This window comes from Puma concolor, chromosome C2 (assembly GCF_028749965.1).
Source record: "Puma concolor isolate L17-30 chromosome C2, mPumCon1.1.hap2, whole genome shotgun sequence".
NCBI lineage: Eukaryota > Metazoa > Chordata > Mammalia > Carnivora > Felidae > Puma > Puma concolor.
In genome coordinates, this window is record NC_141675.1 from 44,228,667 (window position 1) to 44,252,876 (window position 24,210).

The 24,210-nt window shown below is 38.3% G+C and overlaps 1 protein-coding gene across 3 annotated transcripts in view; it reads right to left on the bottom strand.

Annotated features, from left to right (window-relative positions):
• Positions 1-24,210, bottom strand: part of TM4SF18 (transmembrane 4 L six family member 18) — a 30,336-nt gene extending 6,126 nt beyond the window's left edge. Inside the window, exons 1-5 of one of the 3 annotated variants that reach the window (XM_086674514.1) lie at positions 24,009-24,204; positions 23,716-23,909; positions 20,594-20,683; positions 4,851-4,993; positions 643-823 (exon numbers count right to left, since the gene is read on the bottom strand). In XM_086674514.1, the coding sequence (XP_086530640.1) occupies positions 643-823; positions 4,851-4,993; positions 20,594-20,683; positions 23,716-23,892 (591 nt within the window). In that variant the 5' untranslated portion in view covers positions 23,893-23,909; positions 24,009-24,204. Of the gene's footprint in view, positions 1-642; positions 824-4,850; positions 4,994-20,593; positions 20,684-23,715; positions 23,910-24,008 lie in introns of all 3 variants that reach the window. The other 2 variants (XM_025913910.2, XM_086674515.1) reach the window with 2 other exon arrangements.

Genomic DNA, 24,210 nt, shown 5'->3' on the forward strand with positions numbered 1-24,210 from the left:
ATCTATTTGAAACTACCAGGAAGGGTGTACGTTATTTTTAAATAAGACGCAAGATTACTCACTCATGATTTCTGTTCACTTGGGACTTGCCAGGTAGTTTTAGCAGTTTCAACCAAACTAAATTAACATCAATATTTTAGTAGATGAAGCAGAAGCAGTTTTGAAGGGATAAAAACAGATTTCTCTCCTTTAAAATCAATTGCTAATGATTCAGTATAAAGAATAGTTATTAGGTTAATGTAGCAGCATTCAGAAGAGAAATTATTTCAATGGGATAATGTTATGAGCCTTCAGTTATCTTATGAACAGGGAAATTCTCAATAAACAGTAAGAATTCTCTGTGCTTTGGGTTATTTCTACACAGAACACTGAAATGTTGCTCATGCAAAACACTTCTGCTGTTTTCACCACCAGACACTGAGTGCAGATTTTATAACTATTCCATTGATTCATTTCATATAGGCAAGCCAAGAGACACATTGGAATATAAAAAAAATGAAATATTAAAGTTTGAGTAAAGATGAGGGCAGTAGGAAGGGAAAGAAAATGATGGGAGTCTAAAAACCATTTAACAAGAGTCACTGAATCTTGGACAGTGGGGGTAAAATGGAAGACGTACAGGTGCCACTAATGATCTATTACCTGGACGATGACTGAATAGTTTCCACACAGTATCTTGGATAACTGAGAGACTACTCTGATGAGGCAAACAATCACCTGAAGCCCACTGAGTGCTATGAGAATGGAAAATAAAATGATATTCCACTCCACTACATGTGCAGGTTCCAGGCACTGAATCCAGATGCTGGAATCTGTAAGGAAACTGACAGAGAGGAGGGATATGGTCAGCAAGATTGGTCCAAGCAAGAAGGCCACAGATGTTTGGTCTGTTTGGGAAATTAATATATATGATTGAAATACATAATATTATTAAATGTGAATTAATACATTTAAAAAATCATTCATATATATATATATATATATATATATATATATATATACATATATATTGAATATATAGTATGCATAGCATTGGGCTATGCTTATTTAAACATGATGCCTGCCTCAGAGACCATTTTAGTTCAGTTAGAAGGCGAGCACATATGGATAAGTTCACTAGTAACAAAAGGCAGCATGTGTCAATACCAAGAAAGTTGAAGATTGTTCATTTCCCTAAAAGTCCAGAAGTTAGCCTGGGCTGTCAGAGACAAAGCTGAGCTTGTGCTAGATACAAAAATCACACATGTGGCAAAACAGCAAAGGTAAATGCTGCTAGAAATTCCTAGATTCTGTCCCAAAGACCTTTCAAACTGGTTTTCAAACTTGAGCATAGATCAGGATTATCTGGAGGGCTTCTGAAAATGCGGGTTACAGAGATACACCCCAGAATTTCTGATTCGGAAGGTCTGGATGGGGCTTAAGATTTTTCATTTCTTTTTCTTTTTTTAATTGGTTTTTATTTATTTTGAGAGAGAGCATGCACGTGTGAAAGGCAGCGAGTGAGGGAGGGGCAATGAGAGGTAGAGAGTTCCACACTGTCCCAGCAGAGCCCAACAAAGCATTCGATCTCACAAACCATGAAATCATGCCCTGAGCCGAAATCCAGAGTCAGACACCTAACTGACTGAGCCATCCAGGCGCCCCAAGATTTTTTAAGTTCCCAGTGATACTATTGTTCCTGGTTTGGAGTCCACAGGGTGACTTTAGAACATTGCTGCTTGACTGCTGCTAAGATTTAGATTCTGAGGTGGGAATGCAAAAGATTGAAAGGTTCAATTAGTTTAGTTTTGCACTAGATTGTGAGAATTAAACCACTATGAAGATAATCTTAAAACCATGCTGAATCTACCCTGCTGACTTATGCTCACTTCCAGATATGCTATGGCTATCAGCACTTGTCCTAAGGGTGACACTGTTCAACTGAATCAAAGTGGAAAACTGGCCTCCTCAGAAAATTCCCCAAACAAAAATAATCGAACCTATTTATATGGCAGAGTTGTTTATAAATGTCTTGTCAACAGCAATATGCTTTTCCTTAAGACAGCAACTAAGGCAACCTGGGTACTGGACAAGTGGCCTTGAGCATTAGCATCCGTGGTAGAAAGAGATGAATTCTGCATTTTGAGGAACACTACCACCATGACTTCTCTCTTCTCTTAGTTTTTCCTTCTCCCCCCTCCATTTCTCTATTTCTTTCGTTCTCTGTTTCCTCTCTTTATTTCCTACTCTCTATGCTCCAGGACACTCAGAAGCACTCTGAGAATTTCCTGATATTGTTAATGGCCCTTAGGTCTCAAGTGGCAAAGAGTATTCAATATGGAACTCCTGAATCTGTAGGATCTTGAGCAAGAGACTTTACCTCTCTGACCTCTAGAGGCTTATTTGGACAATGGGCTTAATATATCTAACCCTAGGGTTATTATGAATATTTGTTGAAAAGTGTGTAAAAAATGCTTTGGAGCCTGTAAAGCATGGTACAGATATAATTTTCTGTTACTATTACCCTAGACCCATTTCATACACCCTCATACTCTTAACTCAGTCTCAGCCACTAGGGAAGCTAATCCCTTCAAGATCCTTACTCTAGACTGTTCCCAGTATATGCTATGCACAGATCACCCAACACTTTTAAGCAAGGTGATTTGCAGGGCTTTGATTTTTCTCCCGGACTATGGTGCTATTTATTCTTTGTGTAAACCACAGGCTCGTAAGTGCATTAGCAGGGTCTGGAAGGAAGAGAGACACTTTTTCTGATAGTCCTTTCCTCCACAACCTCCATATATGACCCTATCACAACTTTTACTTTATTATATTGTAATTTTATCTTATCTGTATCTATATCTATTCCCTCACTAAACTGTACTCTGAGAGCCTCATTGTGATTTATGCACCCCTGAATAGCCAGGTCTAAGACCTAAAGCAGTGCCTGGTACATGGCAAAGATCAACAAATACCTGTTGAATGAAACTGATTCAGGATCCTTACCAGTCACCATGTCAGTGGCTGTATCTACTGCCCCCCACCCCACCCCACCTGGGCAGGTGGAGGACCTCATGTGGCATAAAAGATTACACAGGGTAATGATGTTAGTAATAAAAGCTGGCATGTCTTAAGCATTTATGAAATCTAATTTGTGCTTTCCTTCCATTTAATTGTGAGTTCTATAAGATAGAAATGATCATGATCTCCCATTTACAGAGGCTTAGGGATATTTGCTTAAGTCATAGATTTTGTAAGTAGCATATAGAAGACTTGAACCCAGATGTATAAGCATTGAAGACCGTCTGCTACAAAAAAGCTCCCATCTTAGCATTCTATTTGGTAAGGTCTCTCTGAGCTCCTAGAGGGAAGTAAACCTATGTAATTTATCTTTGACTCTCTAGCACCTAATTCAAGACCTGAACATAGTAGGTGCTCAATAAATATTTGTTGCATAAATGTGCAAATCAATAACTGATTTGTAGAATTTCAACATTAACACTTGTTTCACCCAGAATTTGCCAAGCCTTGGAAATTTCTTTAGGAGACCAGAGACTTAACTTCCCTTCATGGCTGCCGATGTTTTACCTCCAAATATTTGTATATAGTTGGGATTGGATGAATATGACTATCAAGGGCAACTTTAAAGAGTAATGGAGAGGCATGTGAGAAGTCTGAGGTTCTTGCTTTGAAAGGGAAGTCTTCGTTGGTTTGGGTGTGGAGGAAAGTTCAGGGGATGATGGCACAAAAAATGATTTTTTGCACCCAGTGGGACTTTCTACATTAGGTCCCCTTTCCTAAGCCCCTTGTGTCCCACAAGAGTGCTCAGAGTTATTTTCTAGTTCCCCTGACCTGAAAGAGAGCTCTGCTCAAGCACGTGGCACTAGAAGCTTCAGAATGAATGAAGGCGACTATGGGCACAGAAGTAGCTTTGCAATGCAGGCCTAGGTGAGCATGTAAGCCTTCAAATGAATGTGGGCCTTGAACAATAGACCCAGTCACATGGTGTTGAGAAGAAACTGTAACTTCCCTATGGAGTGATACTGACACTCCCTCAATTTATACCATTAGAATTCTGAGCACAAGATGAGACAGGGAGAGATTCAATGAACCTCTCCTATATCTCCGACTGGGGCCTGCTTCCTCTAGAGCTGTTTCTACAGGTGCTGGCAGGTCAATAAACCAGGTGCTGGTAGGCTCAATGTCAGTGTGAGGTGTTCTTCGATCTAGGATTGGGTTCCTCAACACCTGACTGAACCACCAGCCCTCTAAGTAAGGCTACCGCCCTAGACTCTTCTTCAATACATGCTAGATAATCTCCTGGCTACTCCATAAACTCCTGCACCTGGTCATGTCCCTGGATCTCATTCTGCACTTTGCTGCTCACCATGCCCAGTTCTATCTCTGTGTTGTCCTTGATGGCATAGCATGGGTAACATCATCCATGGGTACTGTGATTCTTTCCCAGCCAAGCCCCTTCCCATCTCTAACGGACCACACATACAAATTGGCCACAAAACAAGATTGAGTTGCTAGAACCACTCAAGTCCCAGGCTCCAGCAGTTGCCAGACCACAATAACCACAAAGCTTTGTTCTGAAGTATAGGAAAAACACACATTTCATTTGGATATCTCCACATCAGCCTCAAAATAGTGAATGCATAGGACATTAAAAGACGGGCAAAAAAACCCTCCATCTAACCAGAGATCTGTGTAGGAGGAAATTGGTCTGTGTGTTATTAAACTAATAGGAAAATTCTGCCCTAACGTACCCACATGGAACCCCAAAGTTATCACGGAAAGGGAGCAGGAGCATGAAGCCAGGTGTTTCTGGTTTTCTGAGCCTCTTGATTTGGAGAATTATTCCTTACCGTCCAGCAGTGCCTTCAAAGGCGTACTCCCAGCCATCGAGAGTGCGGCAGTATGGACCCTGAACAAGGCCCAGAGCAGATATGACCAGGCAGTATCCAGAGAAAGCAATTCCAAGGGAAGAAAAAATCATTGACAGCAGTGTCTAAATTAAACATAGAAGAAGACGGTTAATGCTATAGGATGAGACAAGGAGATATTGTGGATCAATGATCAGATAGGTACCCTCCCCTACTCATCCATGCCTACTGCAGACTGTGTAATACCAAATGTCCACGTAAAAATGGAAACACTTAATTCAAAAGCACCTAATGTTTAAAATAAGTTTTTAAAATGACTTTTTGCTCGGCATTCCACAGAGGAAACTAGTTAATTTAGTAAATTTGTTCCTTTCTTATGGAATTTCGATATCAAAATAATGATCGTACATTAATGCAGTGAAGGTGTGTGATCAATCAACCTATATTTCTTTACTGAAGATGTTATTTTCTAGGTAGGGTGGGTTCTCTAAGAATCAAGCTATGACCATTGCTTTTCTCATGTGAGGATGATATGTGAATATCTTCACTTATATAAATATGAGGGGGAAACAGCAGGTGTCAGCCTAGGTGACCATATTTATGTTCAGGTGAGGATGGTATTGATGAGGAGGAGAACGTTTTCATTTGAGTAGAGAGAATGAGCAGTATTCGTAGGCGGATGGGTACAAGCAGAGTTGTAAGCGTAAGTAGACTGGTCTCACCTAAGAGAGGGCTCCTATCAATCATCACAGGGGAGAAGTTTATGAAGACCAGATTGACATGGGGTGCTAATGCTGGGGAAATGAGGTTATTGGACATGACTCAGACCTTGAGTTGCTTACAAAATGAGTGCAACTTGTTATATCCAGTGGCATTTCATTAATTTTTTTTAATCTACCAAAAGGCTGAATGCATAGTCAATATACCTCTGTATACTCTTTATCTAGACTCACCTTCTGTGAATATTTTACCATTTTTGCTTGCTCTCCCTTTTTCTGTATGTATATGCACATATACATGCACATATCTTTATTTATTTACACATTTTTGTTGCTTTACCCCTTGAAAATAGGTTGTGGATATTGTGATATCTCACACCTAAACACATCAGTACATATCTCCCCAAAATAAAGATATTCTACTATTCTGCAACTGTTTTTTACTTTTTTGTACAGGACCCAATGAAAATTTACACACAGGGTTACATCTCTTTAGTTTCCTTTAATCTACATTAGTCTTGCTGCCTTTTAGTTTTTTAGAATATTAAACTGTTTTTGAAGAATACCAGCAAATTGCCTTATAGAATGTCCCACAACCTGGGGTTTTCTGATTGCTTCCTCACAACCAAACTTAGGTTCAACATTTTGTCAAGAACACCTAATGGATGTGCATACATTATGGGCCTCTCACTACAATTGGTGATGCTTTTGATCTGTTGGTTAAGGTGATGTTTTTCAGATCTATAAACATATGCCACCTTGCAACTAGTAATTTGTGCGGTAATACTTTGAGACTGTGTCATATGCTATTCCCTAAGGACATTTCAACTAATGGATTTACCATCCATTGATGATCCTCATATCCACTGATTACCAGTTATCACAGTGATTGATTGCAGGGTGCTGCTTCTCTAATTCTATCGTTTCTTCTGCATTTTTAACTTCCTATTATTGTGGACTCATGGATTTTCTAATTCAATGTGTTTAATTCATAACTGTTATTATTCTTTTAGATGCTCATTTGGTCCAAGTATGGCAGTGGGAACATCTTATTAAGTCAATTCCTGTATCCTTTGAGATACCCCTATCATTCCTTGAGCACCTCCTTGCTTCCTGAAACAAAATGTACCAAGTTCATTTTGAATTGATAAAGACCCAGAATAGCTCTTTTTCCAACAAGCCATGTACTTGGTTTTTGAGCAAGGAAGTGACGTGAGCAAATACATAATTTTGAAAGATGGCTCTGGCAGTGACAGCATGCTAGCTGGAAGTGACAGAGCCCAAGATAAGGATTCCATGTGGAGACAACTTTAAATTAAGGTGACAAAGAGATGAGCTAAAGAAAAGACATTGGGATGGAAATAGGTAGCTGGAGACGGACTGAAAAAAAAAAAAATTCCAGAGTTTGGAACTTGAACAAAAAGGACAGAAATAGGGATGCCAAGAAGGGTAGTTTGGTTTGGGAGACAATTTAATCTAGTTTTAGAAATGTTGCTTTCAAGTGAGAGTAGAACAGCCAAGCTAGTTAACAATAAACTCAAAAACTGAAAACCAGGAAAACTGAGCAAAACAACCCTGTGATTTTTTTGGAACAAAAGTAATCTCAAATCATATATATTTCAAGTAAGTTAGCATTATTTTACCGATTAATAACATTAATACATGCTCATTATGGAAAATCAGAAAAATATACTTTAAAAACATAAGAAAAGAACAATTCTGCTTTTTTACCTATTTGGTATTATTTCACTGATGTCTTCACATATGATTAAAATATCTTTGAAATTATATTTTTCATATTGACTTTAATAGAATGTTGCCCCATCATGGGATGTGATAAACACACTTACCCTTTTTTTTAACAGTAGATTACTGTTTGTTAAACTTTATAAAGAAAATTTACCTATTCACTGATGCAGTCTTCCAAAAAGGAAGAAGGATGTTTTGAAAAGATTGAGCTCCTTGTTTACCAAATGTGCTCTTAAGACATTCACTGGAAAGATCAGTGAAGAATTTTTTCATTTGGGGAAACTGGCAACCATAGAATAATACGTATGTGTGTGTACATATATAAGGTACAGTCTAATGAGTGCATACCATTACACAACCCAGATAAGCCTCAAAATAAATCCAGAATTAGAATCTCTCTGAGTTACAGTTTCATCTTCTATAAAATGTAAATGATATAGATGATTATAGTAACTCCGTAACAGGACTGTTTCAAAATTAAAGGACAGAGTGGATATAAAAATTATTTGAAAAGTGTAAATAGAATTAAAATATTATCTATTATTCCAAGTACCTTGATTTAGCTGATAGTTGCTTCCAGGGATAACAACCTACAGCATTTTGGTAGAAAATGAGGCTCCACAGAAGAATGAAGAGCAAGCAATAAGTTAATAGGGCTCAAATCACCCCCAAAATATGGCACCTTAGCATAGTGAATACCTTAAACTGAAGGAGTTCAAGAAAATGACGGAAGCAGGATGGTCACTCTGACCGCTCCCAACCTCTTTGCCTTTCTTCGCTGAAACAGGTCATAAAACTGCCATGTTTTATTACCCTCTCTGTACCAGGAGGAAGGAAGACATTCTTATCAGCAGAGACAGGGAATTTGGGGCCAAGAAACCTGTATAAACAAACCTTGATAAACTAAACCTTATCTTCCTAGTTACTTCTTCACCACTTACTACCCCTAGCCCAAACCCCTCACTCTTGCCAATTCTTTAAAAAAAATTTTTTTTAAACATTTATTTTTGAGAGACAGAGAGAGACAGAGAACGAGCAGGGGAGGAAGAGAGAGAGGGAGACACAGAATCTGAAGCGGCTCCAGGCTCTGAGCTGTCAGCACAGAGCCCGACACGGGGCTCAAACCCACAAACCGTGAGCTCATGACCTGAGCCGAAGTCAGTTGCCCAACCGACTGAGCCACCCAGGTGCCCCTACCAATTCTTCACAAATTCATTGCTGTTTCTTTATGTAAAAGGCATAGAAACTTGCTACTCTGACTTCTTCAGGTCTTTGTTCTCTTGTGAAGGCTCCCATGTACACGTAAAATCTTAATAAAATGTGTATGCCTTTCTCTGGTTAATCTGTCAGTTTTAATTTTCAGACTGAGCCGGGAACCGTAAGAGAGCTGAGTAAAACTTTTCTCCCCCACAGTTTCTGGCACCTAACACAGGGCACACTGGCCAGGGACACCTTGCTCAGTTCAGGAGCTACAGTTAGAGATCCTGGATCTCTGACAAAATCCACAGAATTCTTGCCATGTCAGTTGTTTGGATCTCTGCCTGTGGGGGACTGGTCAAGCAAAGGTGGTAGGAGTCTTTTCCTTTTCAGACTCAGATTGGCAGGAGAAAAACATAGTCAGAATTGGTTCTTTGGATTGTAACTCTGGTTAAAATCTGGTTTCAAGTCATCCATTAGTTACTGATCCTTTCCCTCCCAGGAACAGCTATCACTTTCCTGTTTGTCTCTTATTTGAGTTCTGAGAACTTGGCTTGGCTTTCTGCCTGTCAGGCAGGCAAGTGTCAGTCCTTGGAGATGATCAACTGTCAGATCGGGCCCCCAAGAATACACCATAAAGAAATTGGGTTGCACCCCCCTTGTGGCTAGCATTCTACCAACTGTCCACCAGCTCTCAGGAGGAGGTGTCTATGTCTTTGCTATTGCTGCCTTTGGGAGTGGTTCTGGATCTTGCGAGGACTATATCTTTTGCATCCTCTTTGGGGACATCTTTTATATTCATGGTTAAGTATTGGTTTTGGTTTTGAGTCACTTGATAGACTTACTTTCGGTTTTGAGTCACGTGATGGACTTACTTTCGGTTTAAATATTTGAAACAATTTTTTTAAGGGGCTCTATGGTCAGAAGTTGGCCAAACTGAAAATTGATATTCAGATCCTGATAGACACTTAAAATCAAGGCCGTCTCTCCTAAGCTGAAATAGGGCCCTCAGAGGGAAAGAAAGGATGCTGAAGGCTTTGTGAAATAATTTTGAAAATATTAGAAAGATACACCACTGTAAATCTAGAACACAGAAATTTTTTTACTTCCACCTTAGTTGAAATTTGTCTGCCTGATATAAAGAAGCAAACTGAAGATAATGTAGTTGGATGGGTGGGCCAGTCCCTTGATAACATTCAGGCTGTGACCCAGTTCCTTCAGTAATTAAAAACCAACTCTCCTTGCCCTACAAATTTAGTCTTTATGGAACTAGAAGCTAAAAGCAATTCAAAGTTCCACCTATCTATCCTTACCAATTCCCAAACCTATTCATCTCGAAATGCCTGTAGATGTTGTAAAAGATCAGGACATTGGAAACAGAATTGCCCCAAGCTTCAGTAAAAGAGGAAAAATTCTAAATAGTAATTTTTCTAGACCTCTTAATAATAGAAAAATATGCCCCCAAACTCCTTCTGAAAGGGATTCTATATTCTCTATCCCTGGGAGCTATAACTCTTACCATGTCTTTGAAATGTAAACATCCCAGGAGATAATTAAAACACTGCTCACAATTGCCTGGGACTGAAGGGGTGGGGGAGAGAGGGCCTAGAGGTAGGGGAGGAGTTTAAAAAAAAAAACTGCTATAGAAATTCCTTCACCCCAAATCTAGTCCGCAGACTTCATAAAATGATTTGTCAAGGGCAGATAAAAATCTTAACAGTCTTCTCCACAAATGTTAGTAAAAAGCTATAGCTAACTGAGCTGGTAGCCATGATTTCTTCTACCAGAAACACAATATGGACTCTTTTATAAACTAGTGAGTTTTGTATCCAAACAAAGGCTGTACAATCTCTGTGTCTGTCTATATGTTTCTTTATGTCTATATGTGTATGTTACAGATGTGTGATATTTTCCTACCTTCAGATGATATTACCAAAACAATTTATAAAATCTCTCAAAAGGGTTCTATTCTAATTGGAGTAGAGATAAATGAGTTCTCATATAAATTAAGTATTCTTAAAACTCTCAGAAACACAGAGACTGATCTAAAAAAAATTTAAGTTCACAAGATCTGGGATAATCCTTGGTAAATAAAGCTAGTTTAAAAATTGTTGGGGACAAAACCTAACAAGCATATCTTTAGAGTTGTCATCATTAAACATAACACAGTCATACAGTTTTTTTCTATCTAGGATTACTAGTCAAAGAAACTTATTTCTACTGTGTGTTTAAGAATATAGAACCATAAATTCAACCTAAAACAAAAGCCTACAGTAAAAATAAATTGCTGAATGTATGTCAAGCACAGCAGTTGAGAGAAAGAGAGAAAATGCATGTTCAACTTTTTAGGTGTTTCATTTCTATGGTGTTTGAAGCTTGCCTAATATATATATAATTCACAAATTTGTCAACCAGAAAATAACTTAAAATGATAGCTAACTTTGTCTATTGTGTCAGGAAATCTTCATGAGTAATCTAAGTAACCTAAGTGTTCAGAGCAAGTTAAATACATATGTGATAAAAGTTTAATACTGAATTTTTCAATAATGATTAGGTTTTATAAAATACATCGGTTTTAAATTAGCTTCCAAAATCTTTTTGCTACCTTAAAACCTTAAAGTTACACTAAGTCAAGTTAAATGATGGTAATTCATTGAATAGGTACATCACTTGCAAACAAAATAAGTTACTGAAACATTGCTTACTGAACATAAGTTTACCTACTTTTCTCTTTCTATTAGGGAGGAACTAAAGATATTTGGGTCTGTTAGTAAATGTCTTGTGCCACACTGAAAAATCACACTATGAGGAAACATATGCTTTAGACATTATAAAATAGCAGAGGAGGAGCAAGATGGGGGAACAGCATGGAAGTTTTTTTTTGCATCTTGCATCCATGAAATACAGACAGATCAATACTAAACCACCCTGCACATCTAGAAAACTGATTTGAGGTTTAACACAACAATCTGCACAACCCAAACCATAGAACTCAGCAGGTACGCTGCATGGAGAGGTAAACTGGGGGAGATAGAAGCCGTGGAGGGCAGGGAGCTGTTTTTGCTTCCAGAGGGAGGGGGAGAGAGTATGGGAAAAGCACCGCCCGTGAAAAGCAGCAGGAGAAAAAGTGGAAACAGCTGCAGGGACTGAACTAAAAAGGGAGAAAGGAGAAAGGAGAGGGTTTAAATTCCACTAAGACTCTATAAACAAGGGGAGCACAGAGTTTGAAACTCCGCAGCGGATACCAGGTGGTGCTCTGGGGGGAAGGACGAATCCCCAGGAGCAGAGAGCAAGGTCCTCAGGCCACAGAAAAGAGGCGGTTCCCCTGCTAGGAGGACATATGGTGGAGGCTGTGTGCCTTCCCCCACGGCCTCACAGGCAAAGGTGTTGGGAGACCCTGGAGAGCAACTACATTCGCTGGTGCTGGAACAAGGTCGTTAACAGTGAAGGCTGGTGCCAGCCATGTGTTGAGATTTTCCATAATCCCTGAAACGCTGCTGCTACACGGTTGCGTGAACATTTTCTAGGGCGGGCTGGCACCCAGCTGCAGTCTCTGGGCATTGGCAGAAGCATGGTCCATGAACGTTCCTGGGTGGGGTCGGCACCTAGCCATTGCTCCGTGAACGCTCCCCCACAAGGTCTGAGCAGGTCAAAGCCACGGTCCCTCAGAAGTGAGGTGTCGGGAGACACAGCTGCATCTGAGATAAAATTCAGGAGGGAGGTGCCTCCTGGAAACCTGACCGCGCTTGGTTACGGACAGTGTAAAAGCGGGGAGTGAATGGAAGCCGGAGACAAAGGACAGGTGTGCGATTGCTGATTGGGGAGAACAGACTTCTCCCCGAAGTCTGGCTGGCTGGGTGATGCCATTTTCACCCCTCATGCGCATGGGCATATACACCTACAAGCGCCACGACAACAATCCACCCCAGTAAGCTAAGCAGCGCCATCTAGTGGAGGATGGAGCCATTATACTAAGCCCCACACAACTGGGCAAACCTCGCTCTTCAGGAACACAAATCTCTCTGCCTGCTTAGTTCATGGACTATAAATTGCTTCATAATTTGACTTCTAGGGGAAAACGATGCAATTTCAATTGCATTTTAGTATGTTCACTGGTCCATCTATTCGATTTTTTTTCTCTTTTTCATTTGTTTTCTTTTTCTTGAATACAGAAGGAGAAAAAAAATTTTATTTTTAATTTTCATTAAAGATATTTTCTTAAAAAAAAAGATATTTTCTTTATTTTTTTTCACTGTATTCTTTACTTTTTTGTGAATTTCTCAAATTCTAATTTACTTCCATCATTTCATTTTCTTTCAGTGTATTCATTTTTTTCAAATTTTCAAACATTTTCCTCCTCCCACCCCCTTTTTTCTCTAATTGATAAAACTCCTTTTAATAACCAGACCAAAACACACCTAGGATCTAACATTGTTTATCTGATTCTTTTGTGTGTGTGGGGGGGGGGGGGAAGGTGTTTTTTTTTTTAATTTTATTTTTTTTACCTTATTCATTCCTTTTCTTCCTTCAAAATGATGAAATGAAGGAATTCATCCCAAAAGAAAGAGCAGGAAGAAATGGCAGCCAGGCACTTAACCAACACAGATACAAGCAAGATGTCTGAACCAGAATTTAGAATCACGACAATAAGAATACTAGCTGGGGTCAAAAATAGATTAAAATCCCTGTCTACAGTGACAAAAGAAGTAAAATCTAGTCAGGATGAAATAAAAAAAATGCTCTAAGTGAGCTGTAATCTCGAATGGATGCCACAGCAGTAGGATGCATGAGGCAGAACAGTGAAACAGTGATATAGAGGACAAACTTATGGAGAGCAATGAAGTGGAAAAAAGAGGGAGACTAAGGCAAAAGAGCACGATTTGACAATTAGAGAAATCAGTGACTCATTAGAAAGGAACATCATCAGAATCACAGGGGTAACAGAAGATGAAGAGAAAAAGGGGTAGAAAGGTTATATGAGCAAATCATAGCAGAAAACTTTCCTAACCTGGGGAAAGACATAGACATCAAAATCCAGGAAGCACAGAGGACTCCCATAAGATTCAACAAAAAAGACCATCAGCAAGGCATATCATAGTCAAATTTACAAAAGACTCAGGCAAGGAAAGAATCATGAAAGCAGCAAAGGGAAAAAAGTCCTTAATCTACAAGGGAAGACAGATCAGGTTTGCAGCAGACCTATCCACAAAAACTTGGCAGGCCAGAAAGGAATGGCAGGATATATTCAATGTGCTGAATTGGAAAAATATGCAGCCAAGAATTCTTTCTCCAGTAAGGATGTCATTCCAAATAGAAGGAGAGATTAAAAGTTTCCCAGACAAATGAAAATTAAAGGACTTCATGGCCACTAAACCATCCCTGAAAGAAAATTTAAGGGTGAATCTCTGAGGGGAGAGAAGACAGAAAAGAAAGAAAGAAAGAAAGAAAGAAAGAAAGAAAGAAAGAAAGAAAGAAAGAAAGAAAGAAAGAGAAAAGAAAGAAAGAAAGAAAGAAAAGAAGAGAAAAGAAAGGGTAGGAAAAGAAAAAGACCAAAAGCAACAAAGACTAGAAAGTACCAGAGAAAGAAAGAAAGAAAAGAAAAGAAGAGAAAAGAAAGGATAGGAAAAGAAAAAGACCAAAAGCAACAAAGACTAGAAAGTACCAGAGAAAGAAAGAAAGAAAAGAAAAGAAGAGAAAAGAAAGGATAGGAAAAGAAAAAGACCAAAAGCAACAAAGACTAGAAAGTACCAGAGACACCACCAGACACTCCAACTCTACAAGCAACATAATGGCAATAAATTCATATTTTTCAGTACTCACTCTAAACATCAATGGACTAAATGCTCCAGTTAAAAGACATAGGGTAACAGAATGGATAAGAAAGGAAGATCCATTTATATGCTGTTTACAAGAGACCCACTTTAGACCTAATGACACCTTCAGATTGAAAGTAAGGGGATGGAGAGCCATCTATTGTGCTAATGGTTGACAAAAGAAAGCCGGAGTACCATACTTACATCAGACAATCTAGACTTTAAAATAAAGAGTGTAACAAAAGGTGAAGAAGAACATTGTATCATAGTTAAGGGGTCTAGCCACCAAGACCTAGCAATTGTAAACATTTATGCTCCAAATGTGGCACACCCAAATATATACATCAATTAATCACAAACATGAAGAAACTCATTGATAATAATACCATAATAGTAGGGGACTTCAACACCCCACTTATAGCAATGGGCAGATCATCTAAACAGGAAATCAACAAGGAAACAATGGCTTTGAATGACACACTGGACCAGATGGACTGAACAGAAATATTCAGAACATTTCATCCTAAAGCAGCAGAATATACAATTTTCTCCAGTGCACATGCAACGTTCTCCGGAATAGATCACATACTGGACACAAATCATCCCTCAACAAGTACAAAAAGAACGAGATTGTACCATGCATATTTTCAGACCACAATGCTGTGAAACTTGAAATCAAGAAAAATTTGGAAAGATAACAAATACTTGGAGACTAAATAACATCCTACTAAAGAAAGAATGGGCTAAACAAGAAATTAAAGAGGAAACGGAAAAGTACATGGAAACCAATGAAAATGATAACACCACATCCCAAAACCTATGTGACACAAAAAAGGCAGTCATAAGAGGGAAGTATATAGCAATCCAGGTCTTCCTAAAGAAGGAAGAAAGGTCTCACATACACAACGTAACCTTATACCTTAAAGAGATGAGAAAAGAACAGCATATAAAACCCAAACCAGCAGAAGTCAGGAAATAATAAAGATTACAGCAGAAATCAATGCTATCAAAAGAAAAACAAACAAACAAACAAACCCAGAACAGATCAATGAAACCAAGAGCTCGTTCTTTGAAAGAATTAACAAAACTGATAAACCACTAGCCAGTTTGATCAAAAAGAGAAAGAAAAGGACACAAACAAATAAAATCAAGAATGAAAGAGGAAAGATCACAACCAACACAGCAGAAATAAAAACAATAATAAGAGAATACTATTTGCAGTTATATGCCAATAAATGGGCAATCTGGAAAAAATGGACAAATTCCTAGAAACATATACACTACCAAAACTGAAACAGGAAGAAATAGAAAATTTGACTAGACCCATAACCAGGAAAGAAATCAATTAGTAATCAAACATCTCCCATAAAACAAGAGTCCAGGGCCAGATGGCTTTCCAGGGGAATTCTACTAAATATTTAAGGAAGAGTTAACACCTATTCTCTTGAAGCTGTTCCAAAAAACAGAAATGGAAGGAAAACTTCCAAACTCTTTCTATGAAGCCAACATTACCTTGATTCCAAAACCAGACACAGACCCCACTAAAAAGGAGAACTATAGACCAATTTCCCTTATGAACATGGATGCAAAAATCCTCAACAAGATATTAGCCAACCGGCTCCAACAATACATTAAAAAAATCCCACAACCAAGTGGAATTTATACCTGGCATGCAGGGCTGGTTCAATATCCACAAAACAATCAATGTGATTCATCATATCAATAAAAGAAAGGAAAAGAAACACATGATCCTCTCAAAAGATGCAGAGAAAGCATTTAACAAAATACAGCATCCTTTCTTGATAAAAAAAAACTTTTAAGAAAGAAGGGGTAGAAGGATCATACCTCAAGATCATAAAAGCCATACATGAAAGTCCCAATGCTAATATCATCCTCAATGGGGAAAAACTGAGCGCTTTCCGCCTAAGGTCAGGAGCAAGACAGGGATGTCCACTCTCACCATTGTTATTCTACACAGTATTGGAAGTCTTAGCCTCAGCAATCAGACAACACAAAGAAATAAAAGGCATCTAAATTGGCCAGGAGGAGGTCAAACTTTCACCCTTCCCAGATGACATGATACTCTAATATAGAAAATGCAATAAATACCACCAAAAAACTACTAGACCTGATCCATGAATTCAGCAAAGTTTTCAGGATATAAAATCAATGTACAGAAATTGGTTGCGTTCCTATGCACCAATAATGAAGCTACAGAAAGAGAAATCAAGGAATCGATCCCATTTACAGTTGCACAAAAGACCATAAAATACCTAGGAATAAATCTAACCAAAGAGGTGGAAAATCTATACACTGAATAACTATAGAAAGCTTATGAAAGAAATTGAAGAAGACACAAAAAAATGGAAAAAGATTCATGCTTCTGAATAGGAAGAACAAATATTGTTAAAATGTCAATACTACCCAAAGCAATCTACATATTCAATGCAATCCCTATCAAAATAACACCAGCATTCTTCACAGAGCTAGAACAAACAATCCTAAAAATTGTAGGGAACCAGAAAAGACCCAAATAGCCAAAGCAATCTTTAAAAAGAAAACCAAAGCAGGAGGCATCACAGTCCCGGACTTCAAGATGTATTACAAAGCTGTAATCATCAAGACAGTATGGTATGGGCACAAAAACAGACACTCAGATCAATGGAACAGAATAGAGAACCCAGAAATGGACCCACAAATGTATGGCCAACTAATCTTTGACAAAGCAGGAAAGAATATCCAATGGAATAAAGACAGTCTGTTCAGCAAGTGGGACTGGGAAAACTGGACAGCGACATGCAGAAGAATGAACCTGGACCACTTTCTTACACCATACACAAAAGTAAACTCAAAATTGGTGAAAGACCTAAATGTAAGACAGGAAGCCATCAGAACCCTCAAGGAGAAAGCAGGCAAAAACCTCTTTTTGGCTGTAGGAACTTCTTACTCAACACATCTCCAGCGGCAAGGGAAACAAAAGCAAAAGTGAACTATTGGGACCTCATCAAAATAAAAAGCTTCTGCACAGCAAAGGAAATAATCAGCATAACTAGAAGGCAACCGACGGAATGAGAGAAGATATTTGCAAACAACATATCAGATAAAGGGTTAGTATCTGAAATCTATAAAGAACTTCTTGAACTCAACACCCAAAAATCAAATAATCCAGTGAGGAAATGGGCAAAAGACATAAATAGACAATTCTCCAAAGAAGACATCCAGATGGCCAACTGACACATGTAAAAATGGTTCACATCATTCATCATCAGGGAAATACAAATCAACACCACAATGAGATACCACCTCACACCTATCAGAATGGCTAACATTAACAACCCAGGCAACCACAGATGTTGGCAAGGATGCGGAGAAAGAGGATTTCTTTTGCCCTGCTGGTGGGAATGCAAATTGGTCCAGCCACTCTGGAAAATAGTATGGAGTTTCCTCAAAAAATTAAAAATAGAACAACCCTATGACCCAGCAATTGCACTACTAGATATTTATCCAAAGGATACAGGTGTGCTGTTTTGAAGGGACACATGCACCCCCATATTTATAGCAGCACTATCAACAATAGCCAAAGTATGGAAAGAGCCCAAATGTCCATTGAATGGATGAATGGATGAAGAAGAGGTAGTATATATACACAATGGAGTATTTCTTGGCAATCAAAAGGAATATAATCTTGCCATTGGCAACTATGTTGTTGGAACTAGGGGGTATTATGCTAAGTGAAATTAGAGAAAGACAAGTATCATATGACTTCACTTATACAAGAACTTTAAGATACAAAACAGATGAACATAAGGGAAAGGAAGCAAAAATAATATAAAGACAGGGAGGGGGACAAAACAGAAGAGACTCTTAAATATGGAGAACAAACAGAGGGTTACTGGAGGGGTTGTGGGAGGGGGGATGGGCTAAACGGGTAAGGGGCATTAAGGAATCTATTCTGAAATCTTTATTGCACTATATGCTAACTAACTTCGATATAAATTTAAAAAAATAAATTAAATTTTAAAAAATAATGCTAATCAAATCATGACCACAAGTTTATGCCAGCCCTTTGCCAAAGATAGAATAAAATAAAAATCAAAGCATATGTTTTATTAATGGCAAACTAAAGGAATTATGAAATAGCATATTCATGAATTTGCCAATCAACTGAATGTTGATATACAACACTTCACAATTGCTTACTTCCTGGTTTTCCCTTGCAATTAAGGTTTCTAAGAGTTAAGAATTCTAGTGAATATATGTAATTAAAACCACGAAAAAAAAAAAAACTACTATAAGTAGTAGTATACAACTCTGTATACAAAAAAGGAAGGATGTATTTTATTTTGTTTTTAAAAAAAGGCATGTGTTTTGGTTAATAAATAAAGAGTAATGGAGGTATGTTTTTGTTAAGGAGGAAGGAAACTTGAGGAAAACTTTTTCTCCACTGTAAAGTGAATCAATTTTCATCACACAACTTCAGCAGTTGCAAACTGGTGCAGACTCACATTTAGCCTCCAAGATGTGCTTTATTTAATTTAAATGACAATTAATTACCAACATAACTGAGAAGTTTCACATAAAACTCTGTATTTCTACTTTCTATTGACAATGGAGAAACGTTGCCCAGTGTTGTCGTGATAACTTTGGCTGGACTTCAGTAGCAGCTTCCTCTCTTCCTTAAATAGAAATCTTGCTCTAATGGCTACCAGGCTAACTTCTCTCTTTTCCATCAGGTATTGACTCCCGGGGGCATATAAACTGGGACCCTATTCGAGAGCCTACCTTGAAAGAGCTAAGCAGAGAATCCAGGGAATGCTTCCTCCCTTCCCCGTGCTCTGCCCTTTGAGATGCCAGTCATCTCATTCAATTTCATTTTAAGACCTTGTCCAGACTCCACACTGTTTATAGCATCCATTTGTGCCGGAAATGCTAAAAGTGAGTCAAGGCAAAATGGACACATTTATTTTTATTACAAACTTAATGGCACATGGTTTGTGTTCTAGAGATTCCCTGAGTATCATAGGTTAATGTTTACCTGAATCTACTGCTTCACCTAAGCCATTTTGCAAGTGTTTCCATAAGCACAATACCAGCAGCTACAGGGGGATGCCGAGTCAGTTGGTTAAGAAAACACATACACACAGTGCATATGTGCATGCACGTGCACAGAGTGCATTTCAAGTTTTCAATTCTTCTCCACCAGGAGCACAGTTCTAAATTTAGCAGCTACTTTAGTCATCCAAAGACATCTGTCAAAGAAAGCCGGCCATGCCATCTTGACTGCACTTTAAAATCTGATTGCACCTCGGACCAACTAGGTCAGGGTGTCTGGAGGTGGGATTCCAACTCCAAGCCCTCAGATGATTGCAATGTTCAGCCAAGGTGGGCAACTGCCATTGCAAGATATGCCTGCCAGGCCTCTAGTAAAGTTCTTTTTAGTTAATACATCACATGTTCCCTTTGAGCCACAGATAACTCATAGAAAGTATGGATAACAATCATCTAATTCACTGGATAAGTGTTAAAAAACTATAAAGTGCTGTGCAAATAAGATTCAAAGCTAACCTTGAGGAGGAGAAGAACAATGATGGAAATGTAGGAGCCTAGCACCTGCCTTGAACACAGGCTTAGAAAATTTGGTTGTATTATTCTCTCTTGATTTTATTTAAATTATTTTTAAAGACTGAGTTCAAAAAACATACATCACATATACGTAACAAGTGGATAAATCTAATCATTATGCTGAAAGAAGCCAGATACAAGAGACAGATACTGCATAATTCTATTTACATTGAGTGCAAGCTAATTATGATATAAAGCAGATCAAAGGTGAGTCTCTTGGGGCTGATGCGAAGTGTTCTGTGTCTTGATGGTGATGGTGGTTTCATGAGTGTATTTGGCTGTCAAAACTCATAGTAATGTACAATTTTAATGGATGCTATTTATTTTATGCAAATTTGTCCTCAATGAAGTAGAAAAGGGAAAAAAAATAAACTCACAGAAACCCAGTTAGGAAAAGGTAGTATTATTTTCTAATTTTGTGTATCTTTAAATCCTGAACTTCTGGAAGAACATCAGCAGGGCAAAGGTGGAGGAAAGACTGTAAACAAAATGAAAGATAATTTTTTTGAGGAAACTCTTGGGCTCTGAATTGAAAGGAGCAAGAGGGTATAATAGTGTCAATATTTTCATGTGTCTGAGTGAGCCAGGGCTCCCTCAACCATCCTCAAAGTACTATTGCTCTTACCATGTATTTTTTGCTGCAGTTTTCACTCTGGCAACATTTACAGTTATTATCATTCTCCAGTACAAGAAGAACTGCTGCTACTATAAGCATCTGTGGTAGGAAAGAGAGGAGATATCAGAAATGGAATACTAGTCACAATCAGAGCACAGTGATTTAGAGTAGGGACTCTGGGGCCAAGGGGACCCGGGTTTGAATCCCAGGTCTGCCATTTTCTAGCGGTGCAAATTTGAGAGTCCTTCCCTATAAAATGGTTTTGGAGACTCACTTCTTTGGGTTGTTATGAGGTAATGTATGTAAAATTTTGAACATAGTGCTTGATTTATAGTAAGTGATTGATAAATGATAGCTATTATTATCCTGATTATCAGTCATCAAAAGTTAATGATTAAGCAGTAAATGGTATGGACATAGGAATACCACCCTGGGCAGCAAACCCACATTTCTCACTGACTCAGTTGTGGAGGTCAAAGGAAAATCATTCACCAGACTTTGCTGTTTGCCAGACTCTCTCCATTTACTGCCCTCTGGGAATGCAGGTAAGAAGCATAGTTAATCTGAAATTACAGGTCTTGGGATGCCTGGGTGATCTGAAGCATCAGACTTCTGCTCAGGTCATGATCTCACTCACAGTTTGTAAGTTCAAGCCCCACATTGGGCTCTGTGCTGACAGCTCAGAGCCTGGAGCCTGCTTTGGATTCTGTCTCCCTCTCTGTTTCTGCCCCTCCCCCTGCTCATGCTCTCTGTCTCTCCCTCTCTCTCTCTCTCTCTCAAAAATAAACAAACATGAAAAAATTAAAAAAAAAAAAAGAAAATAAATTGAAACTACATGTCTTAGTTCAAAGTAAAGTCGGTTTAATTTCCCTAAGCATTCAAATCATCTAAGGTTCAAATTTTCAAGTGTGCTTTGTCTTTATCAAGCCAACAGGCTGGGAGAGTTCAATGTATTCTACTTCCCTTTCTTGGTATCTTAGGCAAAGGGCTCAAGTTCTGGAAAGAACATAGATATCTTTATTGTTATAGTTCCTGATTTGGGCAGGTATGGACCGTGAATTGCTTCTGGAAAATTCTCTACCTATCCTTCACTCTCAATGTTCAGGACTGAATCTTGAAGCTAAGTTCATCGTTATTTTACTGTGTGTACTCAACATTTCCAGTTTCCAAATTCCTTCAGCTTTCATTTGTCTGTTTATTTATTTATCTATATTCCTCTTCTTTCTCCAAAAAGGATTCAATGCAGGAAGAATAATGTTTTTCAAGAATTCCTTGACCATGGAAAATAGAGAACAAGTTCTTTTTCTAAGTTTTAAATTTTATACGGAATATAAACAAAAGAGTCCTATATTCTCCTCCTTTCAACACCATTAGGTATCACAGATTTTAGTAGATTCTGGTTTAATCTTAGTGATGCCATACAACTGGTCCATTTATTACAATTACATATCGAGGGAAACAATGGTGAGAGAAGGCACTGTTCATCAGGTATAGTAACAGGCTTCATTCCAATATTATTAGAAATCATTAGACCTGGACCCAGGAACCCTGTGTCAAAAGAGAAACACAGGCATTGCCCGTGTTGCAAGAGAAACTCCTTTCTTTTTTTCATTGTAAAAAACTGAATAACTAAATAACTGAAACACAGGGCTCAAGCATACTAAAGGAAAATTACCCCAAATCCCACCACCCTCACATGTCTTTTATGTATTTACTCCCAGTGTTTTACCACATGTATATATTTTACTTAGATGCAATCGTAATTTATTCACATTTTCTGTATCTTTTTTTGCCTAACACCAAATAATATGCACTTTCCATGTTATTACATCTTCACAATTATAATTTTCATCACCATATGAAGTGAATGCACCACAGTTTACTTGGCCAATTCTATGCTAGGGTGCTCCTACTAATTATTTGCTGTCAGAAATATCTGTGCATCAATTTCCTTATTATGGATTATTTCCTCAGAATGAATTTTCAGACACTTCCATGATCTTAATATAGCATATCAAGATATTCTCCAAACGGTTTGCATCTATTTATAGTCTGATCACCAAAAACTCACTATGTACCTATCACATAGCAACTTTAATAGCATTGGGTGTTAATACTTTAAAGTTGACTACCTTGCTATTCAAAATAGTAACCAAACGAAAACTGCCTTTCATCATAGCTATCCAAATACCATAATAAACACCCACAACGATGTAGAGATAAATTATAATGCATTTTCTTTTTATGTTATTGGAAGTATGATAAGCTTACAGTGCACAATGTGCTGTTTTTAGATATGACATGGTCAGGAAAAGTGTTTTTTCCTCTAAGTTGCCAACATGATTTACTGTCAGTTTGTTTTTAAAGAGTACAAAGTCATCAGGAAAACACTCATGGATGCTTACTGTAAATAACTCAATTTAGTTTTCAAAAACATGCTCCATTACTAGGGGCAAAATATAAGATTATTTAATGATAATGTGGCCCATCATTGAGTATTTATAATCACAATATTCACTGACTCACTACTACATATCAGCCTCCATCCTGGGCCCTTCAGTCATGAGATTTTATTGAATCCCCACAATTACCCTAAAAAGTAAATGCCATTACTCCCATTTTCCAAATAGGATACTGAGGCTCAAAGACATTGAGTAACTTGCTCAAGGTCTCATGACACAAATGGCAGAACTTATATCTGAATGCAAATTTGTCTGAATCTCCAAATCTCTATTTCCACGCGGTCTTCATACCTCTCCAATCTAGAGAAATTGTGAGGGCAGATAGAAACTATTCTGGAAAAGAGCAATGCCACTGGAAATTAAATAGCTTAAACCTACACACAGGGTTCATGAGGATATAATATTTCTAAAGCCAGCGTCCCACAAACTTTCATTAGGACTAATTTCCTACATTGCATGAGTGACATAAATGGGCAGCTTACCGAAAACAAAGCTGCCCTCCCAAGTCCTCACGGACTACCAGCCTCTCTACCCCCACCCATCTTCCAAATCCCAAACCCAGAATTAGTAGAATGATTTTTCCATTATTCATCATTTCTGCTAGGAACAAGACAATTCTTAGTAAAAACATCCCCCTTTGCAATCCCAAGTCTCCAAAGTCACACTTACCATGACACCTGAGAAACAGATTCCTTCAAAATACCACACGTAGTTGGTGAGTTTATTGCTGGATGCATAGGAAGTTTGCCCATTTGGGAAATACAGTAATATATTCACAATTATACTCCAAAGTGCAAGCGGAATCAGCAGACCACTTAGGCAGCCTCCACATTTCCGAGACCCCATTTTACCCTGCTCAGAACCTGCAGGAGATTTCAAGAGTGTAGAATTACATAAAACCTAATTTTCTTCCTACCTGTCCTTTTTTTTTTTTTTTTTTTTTTCTCTTTGAGATTACCTACCACTTTCTGGGTCAGAGCCCTTTACTTCATATTCATGAGAAGCCCAGGACTCAGCCAGAACTGCCGCTCACAGTCTCTTGGTGTGAAATAGTGGTTTACTGTTTGGAGAACAATAGACAATGATCAACGGCTGAAGAGCTGAGCTGGTCTTCATCCTGTGCCAAAGGAATGCGGTGTTTTTACTGCATTTTAAAATAAGTCA